At 50.2% G+C, this 18,453-nt stretch overlaps 1 protein-coding gene across 13 annotated transcripts in view; it reads right to left on the bottom strand.

Moving 5' to 3' along the window:
• Positions 1-396: 396 nt before the first annotated feature.
• The window catches only part of LOC100278251 (protein HESO1), a 36,182-nt gene continuing 18,125 nt past the window's right edge, over positions 397-18,453 (bottom strand). For 7 of the 13 annotated variants that reach the window (XM_020540892.3, XM_020540890.3, XM_020540893.2 and 4 more), the window contains 3 exons: positions 1,804-1,872; positions 1,530-1,631; positions 397-1,433 (listed from right to left, as the gene is read on the bottom strand). In XM_020540892.3, coding sequence (XP_020396481.1) covers positions 723-1,433; positions 1,530-1,631; positions 1,804-1,872 — 882 coding nt within the window. In that variant the 3' untranslated portion in view covers positions 397-722. The remainder of the gene's footprint in view (positions 1,434-1,529; positions 1,632-1,803; positions 1,873-18,453) is intronic. The other 6 variants (XM_035960939.1, XM_035960941.1, XM_008653038.4 and 3 more) reach the window with 2 other exon arrangements.

Genomic DNA, 18,453 nt, shown 5'->3' with positions numbered 1-18,453 from the left:
TTCTTGTACAAAGAACCTCCAAAAGTGTTTGTACATATATTAACAAGAGAAGCTTCTAAAGTCTAATTTACTAGGTTGGTTGACATAATTCAAAGCTATAGGGTGCTAAACTCTTTTTATGTTAGATAGCAATGCTTAACAAAAAATCATAGTGCATATCCAGGTAGCATATTGCATTGGTTTTAATAAGTAGATTTTAAAAGTGATTGATTTTAAAGTTAAAAATCTATAAGACATTATACGTCATTCATGATCCCTTCAATGAAAGAAGAAAAAAAACTAAAACTTGAACTAACAAGAGCAATGAAAAGTGCCTCAACACAAGAGGGAGCTCCACATCAAGGGTCTGTTTGGTTGGGCTGTGGCTATGGAAAAAAGTTGTTGTAGGCTGTGAGCTGTGTAAAAAGCTGTTGTAGGTTGTAAGCTGTTAAAAAATCTAAAAACCGTTTAGTGAAAACCACTAAAAGTCGTTAAAAATTCTTCGATATATGTTTTCATAGTTCCATCCGAAAAGCCACTAAAAGCAGGTTCAGGGGTGCTTTCAGATTTACACTACGAGAAAGTCGGCTTTTAGAAAAAAGCTGCTTCCTGTATCCAGCCCTTTGGTTGGCTTTTAACTTTTAGGGGGCAAAAGCCAAAGCCAAAAGTCAAACCAAACACACCCTAAATCTAACCTCAAACTCCTAACCGCTACTAGAGCTGCTCATCACCGGACCTTATCATTAAGCCACGCCGGAGCTGCTCGGCTCCATAGCTCCGCCACATGATTGCTGACATGTATGCTGGTGTGGATTCCGTACGTGCACTAGTTGAGTTGAGCTCCGTTGATCTAAGGGTGTTATATTACTTGGTGGCTTGCCCAGTATTCCGTTACCAAGGTGAGGAGCAACTGATGGAATCTCAAGCGACAATCCGTAGCCAAAACCAGAAGGAATGATTGGTGGCTTGCCCAGTATTCCCTTGCCAAGGTGAGGAGCAACTGATGGAATCCCAAGCGATAATCCATAGCCAAAACCAGAAGGAATGATTCGTGGCCATCGAATAATGGGCACAAACTGATGAATGCTAGACTGATGGCCAGCAACTCGATAATGGAGTGCATGATGCAAGACCTTGTTAGGAGTGGGTAATGAATCACTGCCAGTAGCACTACCAGCATGCTTTGCACTCTTCTGGAGCACACATCTTCCCCCTTGCGGGGTCCGTTCCCAATTCCTTTTTCTCTTGACATGCTTCAGACGAGGTTTGCTGACTAATTCGTCTGGGCTAAGCCGCCCAAATAAAAGGGTCTTCAGCTTCGTTGTGTCCATTTTCCCTCTCATGAAATCTAACAAATTCAAAGCACATTCTCTAAGGCATTTGCAAATCTTCTGCATCTGCACCTTTCCCACTGACCTTGCAAAATTTTGCGACCGGTCCAAGAAATCTTCAACCTGCATCAAAAGAAGCAAAATTATTGTTCGTGTGCTTTTTCAGGGTATGAGACTAATCTTTTGCTGCTTGTTAATGCTTAATGCACAAATTCCTACACTTAAATTGCCTACTCCTTTCTTCCAGGTCTTTGAGATCCATGACGCTTCAAAATTGCTTGCGCACAGCCCATGCTCCCATAAACTCTCTGCTGACAATAGCTGCAGAACAAGACCGATTTATTGCCCTATTAGTGAACACAATCATTTCAAATAACGAATTCAACAATAAAAAATGAAACCTGGTACAACTAATATAAAATATAAATCACTGTTATAACTTGGCAGTATTAGGCTGGGCAACAAGAAGTTGTTTTATTCATAACTGTATTACCTCTGCAGCCTTATGGGGCTTAGAAATGGTAGTTCTTTTCAGAATGTGCAGCGGAGGAGCAGGAACAATCTGTATCAAAATGTTGCAAGATCTGACTCTGAAGAAAAAGGCTCTCAGAGATCTGGCAAACTCTCATGTGATTATCTTAAAATGAGGAGGTGCTCTCCACAGCTGTGGCAGCGTGGTGCATGGAGGTACTGGTATTGAAGATCTTGAGGGTGCCAAGTTTCAAGAGGTGGACATTCGTTGGTGCAATGGTGCTCCTCTGAAGTTTAGTGCTCACTCTGATAGGATTGTGGATCCTACCGGGAACGCGGCGTAGGGAATAGGGGTGAGGTGCGGGGTGAGGTGCAGGGGACCGACAACGATCACGGCGCTGGGGCGCCATGGCTGGGCTCGACTGAAGGAGAGCAAGAGAACAGAGGGTTCTACAGCACCCGCGCTACAGTACCGCGCTACAGTACCGTACTGATGTTGGATTAGGACTGCAAGCGAGAGGAGCAAGAAGGGGTGGCGGCTAGGGGTCACCCTGCTCCCTGGGGAAGCGGGCAATAGTAATTGCTTCTACTTGATTATAAATATAGGTGTACACTGTATAGAGTTGTTTTATAGTCCCTCCTCTCATCTTATCTTATCTAACTAACCCTATTTAATAGCTTCTTATCATATCCTATCTAACTAACTCCTATCTAATAGCTATCTCCTTTTCTAATGATAAATTGGCCTTTCAGCCTCCTGATCCTGATCCCGACGTCTCTTATAGCTGATGCCAGTCATAACATCTCTCCCCGCCTGCGCAAACAGCTCGTCCTCGAGCTGGAAGTCGGGGTAGAGGCCCCAAAAATTCATCCACCCGAATCAATCCCTGCCACAACGTCGTAGCCATGATGTCTTCGTCAACGAAGTCGGCCGACTCCAAGTAGAAGAGGCATTGACAGACGTGGCTGCGGACATATGGTTCATCGCAGTTGTAGCAGAGACCTTGACGACGCCGATCTTGCTATTCGGCAGGGGAAAGAAGACGGAATTGGCGAGCAGGGCCGCCGGTTTTTGTCGGGGCTGGCCCGCCGCCCAGGTGCTAGGGGTGGTTGCTGCAGTGGCACGTCCAGCGAGGCTCGGGTTGGCGCAGGCTGGTACTAGCACGGCGGAGGTTTGGCGCCCCGCGCTGTCGGGGGCGGTTACGATGCAGCTGCGTGGGTCTCGAAGACCTGGGGCCAAGTACATGGCCGACTAGAGGTCTCACGGCTCGCGAAGCTCGACATCGATGTGAATGTGGTCTCGGAGCCCGCCCACGAACAACTCGACCTTCGAGGGTGCTAAGAGGTTGCAGGAGTGGCACAACACTACGTTGAAGCGGTCGACGTAGTCCTACACTATGGAGGTGAACGGAAGGCGCGCCAGCTCGGAGAGGCGTGTACCCCGCACAGTCGGTCCAAAGCGAAGGGAGCACAACTCACGAAAGCACTCCGATGAGGGCATAGTACCACGTTTGGGCTACACATGTGAGGTGGTAGGAGGCCAGCCATCTCCGATCTGAGGCCATCGTCCGCTGTCCTCGGAAGAACTTGTCGTGGTTTTGGAAACCGGGGGACAATAAAATTTGTGTTCGATAGGGGTGCTAGCGCGGACTCACTCCGAATGGTGAATCACTAAGACTTGAACGATGAACTTGAGATACAGGGGTTCTACTGGTTCGGGTTCGCACCCTACTCCAGCGTAGTGCTGATCGTAGTATTGCTGAGCGTGTTACAACAAGTGTGCTTGTGTACCTATCCTTCTAAGGAAGAGGGTCCTTCCCTTTTATATCCTAAGGGTCATGCCTTACATTGCTCTCTCTTCTTAGAGAGAGAGAGAGAGAGAGACGGAATAAAGAGAGAAAAGTCCTTCGTCCGTTGTGGCAAGTCCCCTTCTCCTCATTGTATGAAGTGGTGCTCCTGGATATGGCACTGCCAATTACTCCCGTCCCTGCGGCAGGTTCGTGGCTGACGTCCCTGTGGTGATGCGTGGTGGGTCCCATGGTGCAGCCCCAGGGCTCGACTGACACGACATGGTTTGTAAACCCTAAATATAACATTATTGAACTTAGTTTATGAGTTGAGGAGTAATATTAAAAGTTATTTGATGTTGTGTTCTATTATTGAGACATTCCTTAAAAATAGATAAACAAATATATATGTTGGGGACCTTCGGCTTTCGAAGGTCCTCAAAAACGTGATTTGACAATGTTTTCTAAGTATGCGAGCAGGTATCTTCGGAATCAGGAATCAGGTTGCGGGTATACAGAAGCATGGTCAAGACGAAGCTTGACTAGGATGGTGATCACGACGAAGGATAGGATGATCACGAAGCTATATGCAGAAGAGCTTCGGCATCACGGCGGGAAGGGGAAACCGACTTAAAGATGAAAAGCCAAACTAGACCTCGAAGAATTACTATAGAGTTATTGATAAATGTAAAGGGCATTAATGTAATCTTGCATGGGCTGCGACCCGTGCCTATAAATAGGTGAACAGTATTCCCGTACTGTTCACGCTGACTTGGCATTCACTTTCGCGTCACGCCTGTATTCTTTTCCTTCAAGCCGAAGGTACATTTGTAATTTATCTTTGTTTAAACAAGTAATAAAAATAGAAATAGATTAATAATAATGTTTATAGAAATTGTGTCACTTTCTATATTTTGTTTGAATGTTCTCCATTTTTTATCATGATCATGAAGGTATGTCCTTCATGACCTTTGTCCTAAATTCGTTATGTCCGAAGGGAAATAATGATTTGAAGGACGAAGGGCCTTTGATATTTAACATTTTATGTTGTCTTGTTCTTGATTCATAGCATTTGAGAACAAGTCCCCAACATTGACGCCCACCTCCGGTGAACTCACTTCCATTTTTTGAGTCTTGAACACTTTCGGCAAGCATCACCTTCGTCATGCCGCCGAAAAAAGCTTCAGCGACAGGGGCTGGTACTTTACAGCCGCTGGATCCCAATCAGGACGTCCTTTCTCTTAGAGAGGCCCGAAGCCAGAAGAGGAAGGCTGTTAGTCCAACACCTCCGGAGGATGACCTGGATCAGGAGATCCAAAACCTGAAGATCCTTCAGCAACAGGTGCAGCGCAAGAAGGAGAAGATGGCTCGTCTAGCTGATCTTCAGAGACAGATAGACGAAGCTTCTGAAGAGGTTCGGCATCTTGTTCAAGATAATCAGAGCTGAAGGCCTCCACGCAGAGAGCTCCATCAGGAAGGCTTCCACAATGAGGACGACTGGTATGAAGATTTCCATCATGGAAACTTTGCTTTTGATGATGCTTCTCTCTCAACAGAATTGCAGGCTACACCATGGCCCCAGTCTTACAAGCCACCCCAGCTCCCCATGTATGACGGTCATACAGACCCGAAGCAATTCCTGATGAGCTATGAAGCAACCATATCTTCGTATGGTGGCAATACGGCAGTCATGGCAAAATCTTTTGTCATGGCCGTCAAGAGCGTTGCTCAGACCTGGTACTCTTCTCTTCGGCCAGGGACAATCACTTCTTGCCAGAAGTTGAAGGATATGCTGATAACTAGCTTCCAAGGGTTTCAGACGAAGCCAGTCACTGCTCAAGCTTTATTTCAGTGTACCCAGGACCACGAAGAATACCTCCAGGCGTACGTCCGAAGGTTTCTACGTCTGAGGGCACAAGCGCCAACAGTGCCCAATGAAATTGTCATTGAAGCCATGATTAAGGGGCTTCGGCCTGGACCTTCAGCGCAGTACTTTGCCAGGAAACCACCACAAACGTTGGAGAAGCTGCTCCAAAAGATGGACGAATACATTCGAGCTGACAATGACTTCCGCCAAAGAAGGGAGGAAGTATTCAGGTTCTCTGAAATGACCAGGGGCTTCGGAGGAAGATTTCACCCGAGGCACGTTAGGTCAATTCATAACTCTGCTCAAACTGATGATCGAGGGAGTCAGCAGCAAAGGCCACAATACTCTTCACAAGCTTCGGGCCAGCAACAAAGTTCTTTTCGGCCACCAGCGCCAAGAGGCAGAGGCGCCAGGGGCTTCGGGGGAAGGTTTGGAGATCAGCCAAGAAAAATTTATTGCCTATTCTATGGTGAAGATAAGGGCCATACCACCAGGATGTGTCACGTTACCATCCAGAAGCAGAAGGAGATAGCAGAAGCAGCTACGCAACAGAGTCAGCCGAAGCAGGTCATGCATACTGATTCGTATCATTCGCCTTATATTACAGAATATGTAGGCAACCACCCCGCAGCTTCTGTCGCTTCGGCAAGCCAACCCCAAGCATCTTGGCAGCATCCTCCACCACCGCCGCCGACGCAGCGAGGACAGCAGCCAGAAGGGAGTCAGCACAATCACCTTCAGAGGGATTTCAGAGAGGAGTCCGAAGCTCGCACAGTAAACAGCACTGTGCCGGAGTCGAAGCACATTTATTGATGGATATCCTACCTCAACAGCAGTTCTTTCGCATTCTTACATTCAGTATTACCTTTTTGTTAGTAAGGAACAATTATGAGGAGTTTAAGTGTCTTTTATCGTTTTTTGATTTCTTGTAACACTTTCGTCTATTACCATAATAAAAATATGTCTTTTCCATAGGCTTGATTTGTCGAAGCATACAAATTTATGGTGGCATGAAGGACCTCTGTATTATCAAACATTTGTCCTAACGGACATAGTACAAATTCCTCGAAACAGTAAAAAGTCGCTCCTAAGGGAACGCAGTGTAAGTTTTCTGAAACTGCAGCGAAAAATAAGCGCTGATTCCGCCGAAAGTAAAAGGCGAAGAAGCTCCTAAGGGAGGCTTACAGCGAAAAATAAACGCTGATTCCGCTGAAAGTAAAAGGCGAAGAAGCTGCTAAGGGAGGCTTACAGCGAAAAATAAACGCTGATTCCGCTGAAAGTAAAAGGCGAAGAAGCTCCTAAGGGAGGCTTACAGCGAAAAGTCAGCGCTGAGATAAAAAGTGTGTGTGCTCTATTTTAGGGATATGTATCTGCGGCACAAATATCATTTTACATAACATAACATCATCACATCATTCTGCATAACATAAGCATCATACAGCATATTGCATGTGGAACAAGAAGGGGATACAGTGTTGGTCTTCGGAGAATATTTTGGAAAAGAGAAAATCGTGCTAAGGCACAAGACAAATCGAGATGAAGTATAGCCTCATCGGAGATGCAACACAAAACTTTTTTATAGCTTCGGAGAATATTTCACGAAGCTTGGATATTCTTCATCAGATAAGTATGAAAAGATTTTCTTCACGAAGCATGAAAAGAAGGGAACGTGTTTTTTTTCGCTGAAGGCTCAAAAAATGGTATGTATGCAAAATTTCATGCATCGTAAAGAATTAAACTATAAATAAATTATATATTACATTCAAATTTACAATGTATTACACATGTTACGTTCCAAATGTTTCTACAATAGCGTTTAGTCCTCCTTAAGAACTATTTCCGCAGCTTCGTTCAGTAGCTGGTCGATAACCTTGTCCATAATGGCTTCGGCCATTTTTCTAATTTCATCGTCCCCCTTCGGGTGGGGGCCTGGAGATGCCTCAGCAGGTTCTGAGGGAAGAGAAGATACAGCTATATTACTATTACAAACCGCGAACAGAGTCTGGAATTAAAAATTACAGCATGATAAAAACCACTAATTAATACCTATTTGCCCTTCGGGCTCTGTACTTTTCTCGGCAGCTTCCGCTACTTTTCTAGCATCGTGGATGCCTTTTTCACTCTTTTGAATAATTTCTTGCGCCAATTCTCGGCCGCCGTTATCCCAGATATCGGTGAATAATTTCCCGCCGACCATGCTTGCTTCGGGTGAGGGGTTTTTAATGTCTTCAGTGGACAAGGTAGCTTCGGACTGCGCTAAGGATTTTACATGCTCGCAGCCCTTCCTCTCCAAAACAGCAGCAATCCCTCTAGCACCCGAAAAAGCGCAGATGTCACCGCGGCTATTCAGAATTTCCTCGAAGGCCTCTGCTTCGTGACTGATCCATTCCATTGGACCTTCAGGATTGCCTCTTGAGAAATTCTCTTCACTAGAGAATGCGTCAACGCTGGCGAAGCTGGATTTTATCTTCTTGACGCACTCTATGGATTTAACATAGCATTTTCACTGGGATGCACGAAGCTCCTTAACACTTATCTCTAAATGATTGGCCAATTGATCACTAAGCTCTCGTTTTGTTTCTTCAAGTATACGTTCTTCTTTAGCTCTAGCTAGCTGTTTCTGAAAATCTTTAATTTCACGTTTTTGGGCTTCGGCCTGGGCCTTTGAGGCAGCTTCGTCCTTTTTTACCTTGTCTACCAATGTAAGCAGAATTTTATCCTTTTCCAGAGCTTCGTTTCTCAGTTTAATAACTTCTGATCGTAGGTTGTTGAACGCAATTTCATAGCTCTCGTCATCGGCACTCTTTTGTGCTCTCAATGCATTGCTTAGAATTAAACCCTATATATAAAAAAGTTGGTATAAGAATAAAAGAATGAGTTACGAATTATAAAATTTCCAAACGCCCAATTCTCATACCTTCAGGCTATTGTACGCAAGACTATCCGCGAGATCCTCCTTCGTCATAGCACATAATCTAGCTTCGAGCTTCGGAAACCCCATACTTCTAGCCATCTCCCGACAGACGGATAATTCTTTGTTGTCTGGGAGGCAGTATAGGAAATCTTCTTCGTTCGTCCCATTGAACACTAGTGCCCCCTTCGGATATTTCAATTCTTTGGCATAGTGATTAGCTTCAAAAACTTCTTCCGATAACTTTTTCCCCGAAGCATGTCGCACGATATAATCGTATATTTTGGAAGATGCTTCGGGGGCAGCGGTATCAATTTCTTCGACCAAAGTTGGCTCTGACATTTTCATTTCTTCGGTTGCCTTTGCAATTTTTGCTTCTTCTGCTTCCAAAGGTATTACCTTAGTTGGTTCTGAAGGCCCGGTTTCAACTCCAGTCTGTTGCTTCGGAGCTTTAGCAACGGATACTTCAGCAAGCGCCTCAGAAGTTTCAGCAGTCTTCTTTGGGGTTGTGCTTGGAAGTTTAATTGTTTCCAAAACATCTAACACATTAACCATTCTTTTTCTTTTTGGGGTCACTGTTGGCCCCTTTTTAATTTTTGCTGCTTCAATTTCTTCTGAAGGACTTGAAATTTCTGATATTTTCACTCCCTCAGCTGATGTTTTCGCTTCTTCCGTCTTTGGTTCTTCCATCTTTTCCGCCGCTGGCACTTCGGCCATTTCTTTGACTTCTGGCAGCAGGGTTGGCTCTTTAGCTTTGGTGGCCGAAGAGGTCTCACCGGCGAATGCAGGCACCGTGGCTGGTTCAATGTAGCGTGGCCGGTGTGTGAGAACCTTTACCCTTTTTCTCTTCGGCGCTGGCTCGCTAGGAGCAGCTGCAGCTGTTTCTTTCGCAGAAGTTGTGCCTTTTCTTTTTTGCCCCCGCATTGGATAGCGATAGTCGGGGTAGACAAACCTGACTGCATCAAACACTCGGTTGAGTCTTTTCTTTTTTCGGCCTCCGAAGGCCGCTGACAATGCAGTGTCTTCGGCCTTCGAATATACCCCAAGCAATTCATCACTTACAGTCTCAATGCTCTTTAACCAATCATCATCTGGTTCAACGAACTTGTCTCCGTACTTGAATGTATACTTCAGCCTGACTAGCCCACCTTCGTCAGTTTCTTTAACAGTTTCTTTCGGCATTTCCCAATTATCTGCAAGAGGCCACACTCTGAAGGCAATGTGTTCTTGTATTAAATCCCTTGTCCCAATAAAAGAGCAGACTACGCCGAAGGCCCGTTGGCATTCTTCGGCTACTTCATCCATTTCTACCTTCGGTTTCCGGAGTCCGAAGCGCTGCCAGATGGGGCACATGATGACATCCTTAATATCCTCGCGAACCTTCAAATCATTTTTTACATAGAACCATTCTTTCATCCATTCTCCGGGCCATCTTTTCCGAAAGGTGGGCACAGGACAGCTTGATCCAGAGCGAGCACCGAAGTTGTAGCAACCAAAGTTGTTATGATATTGCTCTTTACCCCAGGGCTTCGTTTCGTATAATAATTCATGTATATTGCAAAAGCTTTTCGCACTTGGCTCTAGGCCCTGACTCTTCACAGCCCAGACGAAGATTCTCATTCTTATTATTGCTTCAGGGGTAAGTTGATGAAGGTAAACCTGATATATTTTCAGAACTTCTACCACAAATCTGCTTATAGGGAATCGTAGTCCAGCTTTTAAAAAGCTTCGGAAGATAACGACTTCATCATCTTCGGGAGTCGGCACAGTTCTTTCTCCGACATCTGCTCTCACAATGGACATATCTCGAAAATAACTCCCCCTCATGTTTTCAAGGTGACTTTGCCCAATAGTTGATTTTCCGAAGACTGAATGGCTTGGTCGCCATGGTCGATCTTCGGAATCTTCACCCCCACTGTCTGCATCATAACTGTCACTATCACCAGTATCTTCAGATAAACCTTCTAAAATCTCCCTTGTAATCTTCTCTGTATTCGTCTTTGCTATTGACTCAAGAAAACCCAGATGCATCTCTTCAGAAAGGCTCAGCTTCATTTCGGCAGCAACCTTCTTCTCATACATCTCTTCGGAATTCTTGCCTCTCGCTTCCGAAGCTTAAAACTAGGGAGGCAACCAAATATTTGTGGGCAGAAAACTATTTGAGCAGGCAAAACAGATGGCAAGAGAGCGTGCCAAATAAATTGTGGCGAGCCCCTATTTATACACCCATTATGTCGAAAACTGGAGGGTCCCGCTTGTCAAAGACTGTTGCTATTCTAGCAAAGGGAAGGTGTTTTTTCGGACCTTCGGCTCAAAGCCTCCGTCCATATCGCAATATGAATTTATTATTACAGCAAAATTAATATTGCGAGGGGCTACTGTTGGGGACCTTCGACTTCCGAAGGTCCTCAAAAACGTGATTTGACAATGTTTTCTAAGTATGCGAGCAGGTATCTTCGGAATCAGGAATCAGGTTGCGGGTATACAGAAGCATGGTCAAGACGAAGCTTGACTAGGATGGTGATCACGATGAAGGATAAGATGATCACGAAGCTATATGCAGAAGAGCTTCGGCATCACGGCGGGAAGGGAAAACCGACTTAAAGATGAAAAGCCAAACTAGACCTCGAAGAATTACTATAGAGTTATTGATAAATGTAAAGGGCATTAATGTAATCTTGCATGGGCTGCAACCCGTGCCTATAAATAGGTGAACAGTATTCCCGTACTGTTCACGCTGACTTAGCATTCACTTTCGCGTCACACCTGTATTCTTTTCCTTCAAGCCGAAGGTACATTTGTAATTTATCTTTGTTTAAACAAGTAATAAAAATAGAAATAGATTAATAATAATGTTTATAGAAATTGTGTCACTTTCTATATTTTGTTTGAATGTTCTCCATTTTTTATCATGATCATGAAGGTATGTCCTTCATGACCTTCGTCCTAAATTCGTTATGTCCGAAGGGAAATAATGATTTGAAGGACGAAGGGCCTTTGATATTTAACATTTTATGTTGCCTTGTTCTTGATTCATAGCATTTGAGAACAAGTCACCAACAATATATATATATATATATATATTCATGCATCTCATGCAGAAATTTTGATCGTGCACTTGAATGTGAGTTTGAACATAGAACTAATTTGGATTTGAATTTAGCTTGTGGAAGAAAAGAAAATAGAGCAAAGAAATAACAAAAGAGAAAAAAATAAAAAGGGAAACATGTCCGTCCTGAGCCGAACCCTAGTCAGCCCAACTTACTTCTCACACACCGCCAACCCAACAATGATGCGACGTCGACATGTGGGGCCCACAAAGCCAGCCACACCACGCGCGCTCACGCGCTCTTGCACCTGTATCCCCCGCTGACACCTGGGGCCCTACAGTCAGACCCCGGTTCACACCCGCACGCGATAGATTTCTTGTCAAGCGCGACTCCGTCTCGCTGTCGTGTGGGACCCACCCGTTAGCCTTCCTTTCTTTCCTGCAACAACACAGAACACACTGCAGTGTCATGGTGGACTTCACCGCATCCGGCGCCATCATGTGCACTCGGGTGGTTGTGACCCTATTCGCATGTGTATAAAAACACCAGGTCGTGGTCCTCCCTCGTCCTATACCCCGTGTAGAAGATCGGAGCCGAGTGAAGCGCCGCCGCCACGTGAGGAGAGAGATCAGAGCCGTTGCAGCCAATCCCCGCGCCTGCCGTCGTTCTGCCATTGCCGGGGTTTGCAGGATCACACCGAGCGTGCTTGCTGGCGTATCGGACGGAAACGACGACCTAGGTTCGAGCGATTGCTCGTCGGGGTTCCTGCGTAGCCGCGAATCCGCATGTTATGGTCGCTAGATCGGTGAGAGATTGGAGAGGGGTATCGATGGGCAGGAACGTCGGCCGGGGGCCTCTGCCCACGGCCGAGCAAAAGGAGGATTTCTCTCTTCTAATTCTTACCTTACTTTATTTCTCATCAGTTGAATACATAAATAGGCCGGCTGGCCGCCCCTGTCTAACTAGATATCCTTATCTCCTTAAAACTCTCCTAAAAACTCTCAACAAACTAACTGATAACCTTTCTAGATAATCTCAACTAATCTTCTAAATAATCTCAACTAATCTTCTAATCTTATCTCTAACTATCCTTATCTAATCCACCTTGGAGGGCCCATGGCTGCTGCTACTGCAGCCCCTCCGTGGGCCTCCTTAGGCCCTGACACCGCATAACAACGAGGAGCCCTGCCCGCACGGCTCTCGGTAAGAACCCCACCCATACTCTTACATTAGTCCCGGCTTCGTGTAGTACCCCCCAGATTCGAGTTCTAGGCGAGGAAATTGGTGGCAGGTGGAGGCCGGCGATGGCGCCGCCGTGTCCAGCGTGCGCGCCGCCGCTGGCGCGGTCACCTGGGTTGGGTTAGGTCGTGGTCGTTGGATCGGTCACCAACGGTACAGATTTGATCAAAATCAAACAACATCTGGGCCAATGATTCCGAGATGAATGCGTAGGAATTAGTCGGTGACATAACGTTTCGGAGATTGGTCGGGGACCATCGATCTGAGATCGGTCGGATCCCTGTCGATCTGGCTTACCTAAGATCCAAGCTGCTGGTCCACGATCCAATGGCCAGTAGAACATACCGGTTTGCTTGAATTGGAATCTAATCCTAACCGTAGATCCAAGATCCATCGGCCCCAGTGCAAAGATACCCCTTCGATCTGTCGCTTTTGCGAAAGAGACCTCGCCTTTATGTAGAATTAACCCGCCATCAGCAGTCGTTATAGAACCATTACAAAAGAGTCCTTTTTCTTGTGTAAAGAACCATTGGTTCCGAAGAAATGGTGGCCGCAGTCCAATAATCTGGTGTAATTATAGATTTAATCCGAAAATTGATTATTATATATAAAAATATACCTAAGAACAAAAGGAAGTCATAACTTTCTCATACTAACTCCGATTTGATCCATTCAAATTGTATTATCTTCGTATTAAAATTGTCTACATGATAACAACATTTTTTTAGTATTTTCAGAAATACTTAAATATCCTTTTTATTACATTGACTTTCATAATCAAGGTTAATGAGACTGTTGGGACCATGCTTCGTCGCCGAAGGTCCTGCAGAAAGAGACAGCTTCGGCTGAAGCTGCTCGTACGTGACGCCGAAGGTACCATTCATGAAGCTTCGGTATTACAACATATCCGAAGATGAAGGGTCGAACCGACTTAAAGATAGAATGACCTTTTAGTCCATAAAGGTCTGAGTCAATGTTGTAAACTTTTATGAGGGGCATGGTTGTAATTCTTCACAGGCTGTGTGTTGGAAACTGAACCCATACCCTAAACAGGGTTGGGAGTGGTATTAATAGAGTAAGTAACTGGGCCAGGCCCATTACACTGGGGGTATGACGGTCATTACAAGGGGAATACCACAAACCCTAGACGGGTAATCTAACACCCCCCCGCAGTCACAACTCTATCCTGTACAGATGTTGAGACTGGATCGAAAGTCTAAAAAGACACTCGACGATAACCCCTTGGTGAAGATGTCGGCGAACTGAAGCGTGGTGGGGACGCTGAGAACTCGAACGTCACCGGCAGCGACACGCTCGCGGACGAAGTGCAGGTCGATCTCCACATGCTTCGTGCGCTGATGCTGCACGGGGTTGGTGGAGAGGTAGACCGCGCTGACGTTGTCGCAGTAGACGAGGGTGGCGCGCTGGAGGGGACTGTGGAGCTCGTGGAGGAGCTGGCGCAGCCAGGAGGCCTCGGCCACGGCACGGTACTCAGCCTCAGCGCTGGAGCGAGAGACGACGGGCTGACGCTTAGCGGCCCAAGAGACTAGGTTGGCGCCCAGGAACACGGCGTAACCGGAGGTGGACCGGCGCGTGTCGGGACAGCCAGCCCAGTCAGCGTCGGTGTAGACCACGAGCTCCGACGTCGGGGACGGTCGGAGGAGGCCGTAGTCGAGGGAGCCACGGAGGTAGCGCAGAATGCGCTTGAGCGCGGTGAGATGGGGCTCCCGCGGAGTGTGCATATGCAGGCACACCTGCTGGACGGCATATGCGATGTCGGGCCTGGAGAAGGTGAGGTACTGGAGTGCGCCGGTCAGGCTCCGGTAGGACGTCGCGTCGGCGACCGGAGGCCCGTCGTCCTCAGAGAGCTTCGCCTGAGTGTCGACAGGCGTGGAGCAGGGCTTGCAGTCAGACATGCCAGCCCGCTCCAGGATGTCGATGGCGTACTGGCGCTGGTGGAGGAAGAGACCCTGGGGCCGACGCTCGGCGGTGATGCCGAGGAAGTGGTGGAGGGGCCCAGGTCCTTCATCGCGAACTCCCGCTGAAGGGCGACGATCGTGCGGTGTAGAAGGTCGGCGGTGGATGCCGTGAGCACAATGTCGTCGACGTAGAGCAGGAGGTAGACGGTGTCGTCGCCGCGCCGGTAGATGAACAGGGACGTGTTCGACTTGGCCTCAACGAAACCGATGGAGGCCAGGTAGGAGGCAAAGCGACTGTACCAAGCCCGTGGCGCCTGCTTGAGGCCGTACAGGGACCGGTTCAGCCGGCAGACCAGATCCGGACGGTCGGCGTCGACGAAGCCGGTGGGCTGGCTGCAGTAGACAGTCTCTGTCAGAGTGCCATGGAGGAAGGCATTCTTGACATCGAGCTGATGAATCGCCCAGTCGCGGGAGAGGGCGAGGGAGAGGACGGCGCGAACAGTGGCGAACTTGACGACGGGGCTGAAGGTCTCGTCGTAGTCCACTCCGGGGCGCTGGGTGAAGCCCCGAAGGACCCAACGGGCCTTGTAGCGGTCGAGGGAGCCATCCGAGGTCAGCTTGTGGCGAAATAGCCACTTGCCGGTGACCACATTGGTGCCTGGTGGACGCGGCACCAGGTCCCAGGTGTGGTTGGCCAAGAGGGCCGCGTACTCCTCCATAGCCCGACGCCAATGTGGGTCGGCGAGGGCAGTGCGAACGGAGGAGGGCACCGGGGAAGCGTCGGGGGGGGGGGGGGGGGTGCTGGACGTAGTAGCTGCCAGGATCAGCCGGTCGACGGGGCGGAGAACGCCAGCGGCGCGCCGAGTCACCATCGGGTGGACGTGCCCGGGGTCGTGGTGGATGGCGACCGGGTGGTAAACGGACGACTCGGAGCGAACCGCCGGAACGTCGAGAGCGGCTGGTGGGGCCGGCTCGCGGCGGTGATAGACGACGGCGGGGTCGGTGAACCGGGCCGTGCTCGTCGACGGGACCGAGTCGGGGGGCGCCGAGGTAGTGGTGTGGCCGCGGCGATGGTAGACGAGTGCGGGGTTGGCGAAGCGCGCCGGAGGCGGGGTCGACGGGGCCGCGCGTGGCGCAGGCAGGATCGACGGGGCCGCGCGTGGCGCAGGCGGGGTCGACGGGGCCGCGCGTGGCGCGGAAGAGGTCGTAGTGGCCGCACGAGGAGCAGGTAACGGCGCAAGACGGGTAGCCGGAGGTGGGGGAGGAATCGGACCGGACTCGAGGAGGGAGTCAAGATCGGTGGGTGGGGTGGAGCCAGCAAGGGGAAACACATCTTCGTCAAAGATGACATGACGAGAGATGATGATGCGGTGGGAGGTGAGGTCCAGACACCGGTACCCCTTGTGGTCAGGGGAGTAGCCAAGGAATAGACAGCGGGTGGAGCGAGGAGAAAGCTTATGTGGGGCGGTAGCGGAAGTGTTAGGGTAGCAGGCACAGCCGAACACGCGAAGGTGGTCATAGGAAGGGGTTGTGCCGTAAAGGGCGAAGTGAGGGGTAGGGTGGCGCACCGCCTTCGTGGGAAGACGGTTGAGGAGGTGGGTGGCAGTGTGCAGGGCCTCTGCCCAGTAGCTGGCAGGGAGAGACGCCTGGAAGAGGAGGCAGCGGAGCATATTAGTGGTGGTGCGGATCATGCGTTCGGCTCGTCCGTTCTGTGCAGAGGTGTAGGGGCACGAGAGACGCAACTGGACGCCATGGGTGAGGAAGAAAGAGCGAGAGGCGTTGTTATCGAACTCGCGGCCATTGTCACACTGCAGAGCACGGACCGGGCGACGAAACTGAGTGGATACCCAGGTGAAGAAGTGTGTGAGGGTGGTGAATGTGTCCGACTTCAACCGAAGCGGGAAGGTCCAGAGAAAGTGGGAAAAATCATCCAAAATCACCAAATAGTATTTATAACCAGAAAGACTGAGTACAGGGGAGGTCCAAAGATCACAGTGAACCAGGTCAAAAGCCTGCTCAGCCCGAGAAGAAGTAGTAAATCGGAGACGAGTATGTCGGCCTAACTGACAAGCATGACAGAGGCCCTCAAAATGTCCCCTACTACATGAAGGATCTAAACTACTGGTAATCTTGGTCATGACGTCGGGTCCAGGATGGCCGAGACGACGATGCCATGTGGTGGAGGAGGTGGTGGAGACCAGGACAGGGGTGGAGACACGCCGGCGGTGGAGGGCTGGAGCGTGTAGAGCGGCCCCGAGCTGTCACAGCGGGCGAGAAGGGTCCTGGTGGCCAGATCCTTCACAGAAAAACCAGAGGGGTCAAACTCAAGGGAACAAGAGTTGTCAGTGGTGAATCGACGAACAGAAAGAAGATTGTGAGTGATGTGGGGAGCTACGAGAACATCGTTGAGGTAAAACGGCCCAGGGAGAACCGAGACACCTACTGAGGTGACTGGCAGAGTGGAACCGCTTCCAACGACGATCGAGGATGGGTGAGAGGGTAGGGGGGATGGGAGCGAGAGAGCGTGCCTGTCGTGGGAGTGGTGTGGTACGAGGCACCGGAGTCGATCACCCAGTCGGAGGGGGGTGGGGTCATCGCCATGGTGCTGAAGGAAGCAGCGAGGGAGGCGTTGTCCCAACCGCCAGCCGGCGGGGACCAAGGCGTCGAGGTGTGTCCCTGGGGGCAGGAGCACGGGCGGAGCCTGGGGCACGACGGGCACACCGTAAGGAGGCGTCGGGGGCAAGCTGTAGTGAGGTGTAGTCAGGAGGGCCGGCACCGGGGGACGGGAGGCACTGTGTGTCTGGCCCGGCCACATGGCGATGGTCCCGGTCCAGGGGTTGTAAACGGACGGCCACGCGTGGCCGCCACCCCGGCCGGAGGGACCACCACGAGAGGATCCGCCACCCCCACGGCCGCCCTTGCGGGAGCGACGACCCCCGTCGGTCGTGGAAGTCGGACGAGGGGCCGTCGGGACGGCGGGTGGAGGGCGGGTAGGAGCCCCGGTCGACGGAGGACGGGTGGCCTGGCCCCCTGAAGGCGGCTGACCACTAGTGGGAGCGCTGTAGAGAGCCGAGGCAGGAGTGGGTGCCTCATTCGCCATGGTGAGCTCCTCGAGGAGAAGCTCGTTCCGCACGGCGTGGAAGGTGGGGAAGGGCACGCTCCTCTTGATGAGAGCCTTCAGGTGGCCGTAGCGGGGGCTGAGGCCACGCAGGAGGTTCAGCACCAGGGTACGATCGGCAACTGGCTCGCCGAGATCGCGGAGAGAGTCAGCCAGGCCCTTCATCTGGCGGCAGTATTCTCTCACGGAGAGGTCCCCCTGAGAGAACAGGTGGAACTGGGCGTCGAGGTGGAGCGCCCGCGCATCCCGATTCCCGAGGAACTGGTCCTCGAGAGCGAGCCACGCCTGGCGTGCAGTGTCCGCCTGATCGCGGATGATGTCCTGCAGCTCAACGGTGATGGTGCCGTGGAGCCACGAGAGGACAACGCTGTCCATGAGGCACCAGGAGCGAGGCGGTGGAGCGTCGTGGTCGACGAGAACGTGATCGTCGAGGACGAACCGCCGCAGCGTGAGAAGGACCTGTCCTCGCCAGCGGGGGTAGTGGGAAGACGCCGGATCCAACACCACGGACACGAGGGCCCGGATGTTGTGTAGACCAGCGGCTTGAGCGTGGAGAGCAGCGATGAGGTCGGCGTCGAGGTCAGAGTCGCGGGGGTCCTCCGGGGGTTCCACAGGGGCGACCGGTGGGCGGCCGAGGAGACGCTGCGTGGTGGCCATCTGGGTGGTCAGAGCGGCACCCAGGGCACGCTCACGCTCCAGGGCGAGGGAGGCGGCGCGCTCACGCTCCCGCGAGGCCATCACAGCCGCCTGGATCGTAGCGAGGGTGTCGCCGAGTGTGGAG

The sequence above is a fragment of the Zea mays genome, chromosome 7 (genome assembly GCF_902167145.1).
Source record: "Zea mays cultivar B73 chromosome 7, Zm-B73-REFERENCE-NAM-5.0, whole genome shotgun sequence".
NCBI lineage: Eukaryota > Viridiplantae > Streptophyta > Magnoliopsida > Poales > Poaceae > Zea > Zea mays.
Note: the sequence above shows the minus strand (reverse complement) of the source record. Positions and strands in the feature narration are given on the sequence as shown.